The sequence below is a fragment of the Salmo salar genome, chromosome 28 (genome assembly GCF_965601325.2).
Source record: "Salmo salar chromosome 28, fSalSal1, whole genome shotgun sequence".
Taxonomy (NCBI): Eukaryota; Metazoa; Chordata; class Actinopteri; order Salmoniformes; family Salmonidae; genus Salmo; species Salmo salar.
In genome coordinates, this window is record NC_138318.1 from 40,041,180 (window position 1) to 40,050,131 (window position 8,952).

At 41.5% G+C, this 8,952-nt stretch overlaps 1 protein-coding gene across 1 annotated transcript in view; it reads right to left on the reverse strand.

Annotated features, from left to right (window-relative positions):
• The window catches only part of LOC106589953 (uncharacterized), a 39,799-nt gene extending 31,355 nt beyond the window's left edge, over positions 1 to 8,444 (reverse strand). The window contains 5 exon segments of the mRNA XM_014180413.3: positions 175 to 331; positions 532 to 590; positions 5,458 to 5,612; positions 5,856 to 5,914; positions 8,290 to 8,444. Coding sequence (XP_014035888.3) covers positions 175 to 331; positions 532 to 590; positions 5,458 to 5,612; positions 5,856 to 5,914; positions 8,290 to 8,400 — 541 coding nt within the window. The 5' untranslated portion in view covers positions 8,401 to 8,444.
• Positions 8,445 to 8,952: the final 508 nt, after the last annotated feature.

Sequence of the window (8,952 nt, forward strand, 5' to 3'; positions counted from 1 at the left end):
GCTAGGTGAAATGTACTCGCCAGCTAGGTGAAATGTACTCGCCAGCTAGGTGAAATGTACTCGCCAGCTAGGTGAAATGTACTCGCCAGCTAGGTGAAATGTACTCGCCAGCTAGGTGAAATGTACTCGCCAGCTAGGTGAAATGTACTCGCCAGCTAGGTGAAATGTACTCACTAGTTACAGGGGCTTTAGCTGGAGCCTCATCTTCAGATGACTCACTGCTAGAGCTGGAGTCCTTTTTCCTGGCTGCTGCCACTACAGGGCTCTTCACTGGGGCTTTGGCTGCTGCCACTACAGGGCTCTTCACTGGGGCTTTGGCTGCTGCAGGCTTCTGTTAGCAGAGAAGAGGAGCAGATTTCAAACTAAATGTTTTCAACAACAAGCTGCCTTCATCATCAGTGCACACAAATATATTCTTCATTCGCCCTCCTATAGCTCTGTAAACAGCATAGGGCTACGGTTAGCAATTTTAACGTGACAATAGAAACGTCAAAAGTGACATTGTTGTAAGACGACATAGCGTTCCTGTACCTTTGCTGCAGCCTCCTCGTCACTGGAATCATCACTGCTGCTGGACTCCGCCGCTTTAGCTGGTAACGATACAAAAACCTCATTATGGAACAGAACAACAACAAAAAGGGCAACTCCGCCCATCACTGCCACGCTGCATTCATGACAACATAGAAAATCAAGAAATGTAGGATATTGGTTTAAAGGTCAATGTAAAACAGTTACTTCAGGATTTGGGGATTGAGGCCCTTTATCTACTTCCAGATAGCCATAGCAGATACCCATCGACTTCCAGTCATCGCGCTAACGCTAATACCGCTAACTTCCTTTATACTGGCCACCGAGACATAAAAATGGTATCCACAAGTTCATCCGACTCTGGGGAAGTAGATAAAGGACCTCATTGCCAAAATCCTGAAGTATCCCTTTAATGAAAGACAGGATTTAGTCTATTGGTTTAGGAATCAATATTACTGATGCATGAATAGAGGGGGGACGTAAGAAAAGCAGGAATTGCAAACCTATTGATAGGAAGCCTGATTGACGATATATAAGGCCAACTCAAACCAAAATATGCTGACTCGAGTATTTTCTCTCTGCAGCATTTTTCCAGTAATCGAGACGTCTGGTTTCAGAGCACGTCAGAACAGGAGTCTTTAAAAACAGAGGCTGTTTTCGCCGCTCCTGCCAATTGGCTGAACTCTTAGTACATCACCATCTAGCGCAGGGAAGGGTAAACATTTGGCTCGAGGGCCACGTCGGGATTTCAAAATACCGATTCGGGGGGGGGGGGGGGGGGGCACACATAAAAATCGGTCCCAAATAGATCTGTGTGGCCCCCTGTTGATTTTTGAAATCCCGATGTGGCCCTCCAGCCAAAAGGTTTACCCTTCCCTGTGCTAGATGGTGATGTTCTAAGTGACAATCAATTTGTGGGCGAATAAAAAAAAATGTCAAAAAAAAAGGGCCGTTATTTGAAAATATTCACTTATTCCACATTGTGTTACAGCCTGAACTCAAAATGTAGTAAATTGATTTCCTCCTCACTCATTTATACACAATAACCCTGAATGACAAAGTGAAAAACATGTTTTTTTTTTTTAAATGTTTGCAAATATATACAGAAATATCTAATTTCCATAACCACACCCCTTTTGCTATAACACTCCACATTGAGCTCAAGTGTAGTCAAGTTCTTTTTAACATCCTTGAGATGTAACTACAACTTGGGAGTCCACCTGTGGGTAATTCAATTGTTTGGACATGATTTAGAGAGAAACACCTGTGTATTCATACCCCTTGACTTTTTCTAAAACATTTTCTTGTTACAGTTGGAATTTAAAATGGATTCAATTTAGATTTTGTGTCACTGGCCTACCCACAACACCCCATAACGTAAAAATATAATTATGTTTCTAGAAATGTTTACAAATTATTTATTTTTTTAAATACGAAAAGATTAAATCTCTTGACTCAGTAAGTATTCAACCCCTTTGTTATGGCAAGCCTAAATAAGTTGAGTACAAATGTGCTTATTTAACCTCTCTAGGGTAGGGGGCAGTATTTGCACGGCCGGATAAAAAAACGTACCCGATTTAATCTGGTTATTACTACTGCCCAGAAACTAGAATATGCATATAGTTGTTTGATTTGGATAGAAAACACCCTAAAGTTTCTAAAACTGTTTGAATGGTGTCTGTGAGTATAACAGAACTCTTATGGCAGGCAAAAACCTGAGAAGATTCTGTACAGGAAGTGCCCTCTCTGACCATTTCTTGGCCTTCTACACTCTCTTTATTGAAAACAAAGGATCTCTGCTGTAACGTGACACTTCCTACGGCTCCCATAGGCTCTCAGAAGGCGCCAGAACGTTGAATGATGACTTTGCAGCCCATGGCTGAAAAACAGTAGCGCATTTGGTAAGTGGTCGATCTGAGAACAATGAGACGGGGGCGCGCATGCACGTGAAGAGTCCATTTTAGATTTTGAGTCTTTGAACGAAAACAGGGTTTCCCGGTCAGAATATTATCGCTTTCTTAGGAGAAAAATTGCATAAAAATTGATTTTAAACAGCATTTGACATGCTTCGAAGTACGGTAATGGAATATTTAGACATTTTTTGTCACGATACGCATCCGCGCGTCACCGTTCGGATAGTGTCTTGAACACAAGAACAAAACAGAGGATATTTGAACATAACTATGGATTATTTGGAACCAAACCAACATTTGTGGATGAAGTTGAAGTCCTGGGAGTGCATTCTGACGAAGAACAGCAAAGGTAATCCAATTTTTCTTATAGTAAATCGGAGTTTGGTGAGTGCCAAAATAGCTAGCCCGTGATGGCGAGCTATCTACTCAGAATATTGCAAAATGTGCTTTTGCCGAAAAGCTATTTTAAAAATCGGACATAGCGATTGCATAAAGGAGTTCTGTATCTATAATTCTTAAAATAATTGTTATGTTTTTTGTGAACGTTTATCGTGAGTAATTTAGTAAATTTACCGGAAATTTGCGGTGGGTATGCTAGTTCTGAACGTCACATGCTAATGTAAAAAGCTGGTTTTTGATATAAATATGAACTTGATTGAACAAAACATGCATGTATTGTATAACATAATGTCCTAGGGTTGTCATCTGATGAAGATCAAAGGTTAGTGCTGCATTTAGCTGTCTTCTGGGTTTTTGTGACATTATATGCTAGCTTGAAAAATGGGTGTCTGATTATTTCTGGCTGGGTACTCTGCTGACATAATCTAATGTTTTGCTTTCGTTGTAAAGCCTTTTTGAAATCGGACAGTGTGGTTAGATTAACGAGAGTCTTGTCTTTAAAATGGTGTAAAATAGTCATACGTTTGAGAAATTGAAGTAATAGCATTTCTAAGGTATTTGAATATCGCGCCACGGGATTCCACTGGCTGTTGAGTAGTAGGACGATTTCGTCCCACATACCCTAGAGAGGTTAACAAGTCCCATAAGTTGCATGGACTGTGTGCAATAGTGTTACGATTATCACGTCAAACTGTGCGATGTTAACTAATTACAAACTTGATAACCTGGCCAGATTGTACGATTTGCTTATGTTCTGTCGTCACATTCTGTAATTGGCTCGAAAGGCTACATCAGTCGATGTAGGCAACACCAACTGCAGCGGTGTACACCAGCAGCCTCCATGCTTATGTGCGAGTTACCATGAACACCATTATCCAAGAAACCCTAGACCCACTCCAATTTGCATACTGCCCAAACAGATCCACAGATGATGTAATCTCTATTGCACTCCACACTGCCCTTTCCCACCTGGACAAAAGGAACACCTAGGTGAGAATGCTATTCATTGACTACAGCTCAGCGTTCAATACCGTAATGCCCTCAAGGATCATCACTAAGCTAAGGAACCTGGGACTAAACACCTCCCTCTGCAACTGGATCCTGGACTTCCTGACGGGCCGCCCCCAGGTGGTGAGGGTAGGTAGCAACACATCTGCCACGCTGATCCTCAACACTGGAGCCCCTCAGGGGTGCGTGCTCAGCCCCCTCTACTCCCTGTTCACCCACGACTGCAAGGCCAGGCACGACTCCAACACCATCATTAAGTTTGCAGACGACAACAGTGGTAGGCCTGATCACCGACAACGACGAGACAGCCTATAGGGAGGAGGTCAGAGACCTGGCCGGGTGGTGCCAGAATAACAACCTATCCCTCAACGTAACCAAGACTAAGGAGATGATTGTGGACTACAGGAAAAGGAGGGCCGAGCACGCCCCCATTCTCATTGACAGGGCTGTAGTGGAGCAGGTTGAGAGCTTCAAGTTTCTTGGTGTCCACATCACCAACAAACTATCATGGTCCAAACACACCAAGACAGCCGTGAAGAGGGCACGACAAAGCCTATTCCCCCTCAGGAAACTAAAGAGATTTGGCATGGGTCCTGAGATCCTCAAAAGGTTCTACAGCTGCAACATCAACAGCATCCTGACTGGTTGCATCCCTGCCTGGTACGGCAATTGCTCGGACTCCGACCGCAAGGCACTACAGAGGGTAGTGCGTACGGCCCAGTACATCACTGGGGCAAAGCTGCCTGCCATCCATGACCTCTACACCAGGCGGTGTCAGAGGAAGGCCCTGAAATTTGTCAAAGACCCCAGTCATAGACTGTTCTCTCTACTACCGCATGGCAAGCGGTACCGGAGCGCCAAGTCTAGGACAAAAAGGCTTCTCAACAGTTTTTACCCCCAAGCCATAAGACTCCTGAACAGGTAACCAAATGGCTACCCGGACTATTTGCATTTGTATTTCATATTGTGTTTTCACTTTTAATGTACAATTTTGAAAATAATTGTAAAAAATTATGAAAAACCCTGGAATGAGTAGGTGTGTCCAAACTTTTGACTGGTACTGTATATATAATGTATTTTTACACAAACCTCCCGAGGGACGGATTGAACGGGTGGGCCGTAGTTTGCTTGCAATTGAGAATCGATTCACGTTAAGATGGGAGTATTTGGCTGTCAGAGCCAGTCTACCTTTACATTGTTGGGTTTTGAGTTTGAGAAAAGCATTTCAATGTACATGAAAACTTACACTTTTAACATACGGTCCTTGGGACCTTAACAGAAACAAACAAAACCACTCATTCCTTTAAATCTACAGTGTTAAATAACACTAATATCAAGAGAACAATATTTATTTTGTGAACAAATGTTTAGTTTTGCTGTTATAATAAGGTTGGTTAGTAACATGGAAAATCGTTGTGGAAATCTGTTGCAGCTCAAGACTACAAAACCCACAATGCAATGTTCTCTCTATGGGCATGCTTGCTAACTAGCAAACGTAGCTACACACAATAATACCAAAGACCGTATGTACTTTATACACGCACTACCCCATGTTGCTTTGGATAAAAGTATCTGTTAAATGGGATACACTGAAAGGGTGAGAGAGTACCTGTGGGTGTGGCCTTGGCAGGTGCTGCAGCTTCCTCCTCATCACTGCTCGACTCCTCACTGGAGCTCTCTGCAGTCTTTGCCTTCTTAGCAGACGGCCTGTCACTTGTTCCAGGACCGTTGGGCAGCGCCTTCCGTTTCTTAGCTTCAGGAGACCTGAAAAAGGCACAAACAGAGCAGTGAGTGGAATTCAAAACTAGCCACAAAGAATCGCAAAGTAACATTCTGATCCATTGACACTAAATTACACAAAGACAACGGTATTTGAGGTTCATGGTTTAGCCCCCAGGAACTCTGGGAAAATGGAGGATTGTAATATACAGGCTGTCATTCCCGCCAGCCAAGCGGTGGACAATACATTGAAGGGATGAAATCAGATTGAGTGTACTAACTACTTACTTCACCCAGAAGTTGAATATGTCAAGCAGACCGGCATCTTGTTTTTCATTCTGGGGTGGCTGTTGTAAAAAAGGAAAAAAAAATCATTAACAAAAAAATCTGCCAGTTTATTATCTTTGCAGGTTTCTAGCCAACATGTTTTCATGATACGGGAAGAAATGCTGAACAATGGATTTTTTTAGCTACAAAACAAGTTTCTCATGCATGGAAGACATATTGAACGGCATAATGCAACTAGTCAAGTTCTCGATTATTTAACGTTATCAATGTTCCAACTGCAATCCAAATCTATCCATAAAACAAGCAATGCCAGGGCCGACACGTTAATCTGGTTAGCTACAAACTAGCTGTGCCCTTTATTCACCCACAGTTACTAATAACCTCACTACATGTAATGGTGAAAATCTCAAGCCCACATTCGATCCTATTACACGCTAACAATGCCACTTTAATCATGTTTACATATCTTACATTACTCGTATGTATATAGTGTATTTTATACCATCTATTGCACCTTGCCTATGCCGCTCAGCCATCGCTCATCCATATATTTATATGTACATATTCTCATTCACCCTTTTAGATTTGTGTATATTAGGTAGTCGTTGGGAATTGTTAGATTACTTGTTAGATATTACTGCACTGTTGGAACCAGAAAGCACAAGCATTTCGCTACACTCGCATTAACATCTGCTAACCAGGTGTATGTGGCCATTAACACCTGGTAACCATGTGTTATGTGACCAATAAAATTTGATTCGATATAGAAAATCCACTGTAGGCTACAGTCAGAGGGTGGAACGATATTTTGACCTGGTGCAGGATTTTTGAGGGAGCTAATTTAGATATTTTTCTACTTATGATTTCAGACATTTTGGTAGGCTATTGGTCAGTCAACTTGAAACATATGTTACCCTAGAAGACTAAATCAACCTCTTTTTTTTCTCTCAATAATGTAAAAAAAATAAAAAATCTATAGAACGAAATGAATGCTTCAATCTAGTTGACGTTGGTAAAGTTCTCTGTCATCTCTGCTTCTTTCAAGGCACAAAGACATTCAGGGACCGGGGAGAAAATGCTTTTCTGTGCAAAATGTTCCAAACGACATCAGTTTGAACGGTTGTAAGGACATAGAAAGCTGTGAAAACGACCCGACATGTTTCTGATAAGATTTCAGTTCAGCTTGAATGCAATATTTTATGACATTTAAATACTATCAGCTTTTATGACGCTGATAAAGATAGCACCTTTACAGACGGTCCCTTACTGTGGTAGAAATACTATCAGCTTTTATGACGCTGATAAAGATAGCACCTTTACAGACGGTCCCTAACTGTGGTAGAAATACTATCAGCTTTTATGACTCCACTCCTGTTCCTGAGTCTAAATGCTGCCAACATTCGGTGAATCATTTTACTGCAAGAAATGTTTAATTCTGCAGGAGTTAATATTAAAAGGTGAGGTTAAAAGACCTACAGTCAATGTCCAGATTTCCATTTAACCCATCTGAACAGTAGGCAACAGTTCCCTTAACTTGCCATAGCCCTATTTAAAGTCCCTGTCTTTGTGACTGTCAAACCACATAACATTGACGGCTATCATCCTCATTTAGCACTTAACTAAATCATTACTAAAAATTAATTGTCTGTCCCTCTTCAACTCTCCATGTCGCAGCGTTTCTGTTATAGAATTAAGCCCCCGACATTGTCCGTACTTGTTCTACAAATTCCTAAAAGTTTAGTAATTGGCGTGTAGGAAATTTAAGTTTACAGCACTAATGCCATACAGCCTAGAAAAATAAGGCAAGACAAATTCAAAATGTAGTGTATAGATATAAACTCCATAAGATATATACATTTGTGGATTTGTGTGTGTGTGTATCGTTAATTTTTAATCAGGGCGCCCACTTTTAATCCACACAATATTTGAAGACCCTAAACCCAGCCACCACGCAGGTTAACCTGTACATCACTACACACGACATTTCTCTGCTTCGTCCTACAACGAGCCACTGTTAATAACAGACTGCTAGTTTACATTTGGTTGATACAAGGATACCGACGGGTCGTTGCGGTCTGTAAACAAAGGCTCGTTGGGGGGGCAGGAATCAACGCATTTCTTAGCCTTGCGGGCTCGCCAGAGATATTTTATTTTAATATGTTAACGTACGTTAGCTAACTATGTAGTCGGTCCAATAAATTCGGTGATGGAAATTGATAAAAAGTAAACATTTAAAAAAAATAAAATGCACCCGTCACTTGTCTAACATACAAAAAAGTGTATTGTCATTCAAAGTTGGTGGGTTGGAATCACACGTGTTAAAGCCCCGCGACGTGCGCCTCCTGCGTAGCTCGTTAGCTCACCGAGCTAGCTTTAATAAGAGGTAAACAAAACAACTGTTAAATAGAGACGTAATACAGAATATAGGGCCTACCACTTTCGCTTGTTTGATGAACTGTTGAGCAGCCTTGGTAAACTTGTTCTCTAGTAGAAATGAATATACATGCTTGTAAAGATCACTCGGCACGGAATTTTGCTCCGCCATTTTTTTACCACGCTTGTGTGTGGAAGAGAAACGCGGAAGTTGTCGTCTTCTTCTATGGTATGTTGGCGAGAGCACAATTTAATGTGCGTTCTGCCACCTACTGTTCGGGATGGAAACAGGATTCCCACAAAAATTTTACAAAATACAAAAACATCTACAAAAATAAACTAAACTAAATCAAACAATTTTTCTGTTAAAAAAAATGATCAATAAAACAGATCTGATCCGTTAACAAGCTCAAGGGGAACCTGGGAGGGCGGGTCTTCCGGCACCAGTCCCAAAAACTTTTCTGCCGCAGCCACAATAATGTCCAGTTTCTTCGATTTCCTTAAGACTTGTGTCGTACAGTTTATAACTGTGGAAATAAACACGACAAAATCCACCTTTTTAACACCACAGGGTCTCTTTTGCCCGGCAGCAAACATTAACTACAGGCTGTCTTCTCTAGCAGGAAGGATTCTATTGCATTGACAGAAGATACTCAGGCCCATACTCTACACAGACCGGTGCGCCCTAACCAATCAGAGCTGCAGTAGGCCTGTATGCAAATAA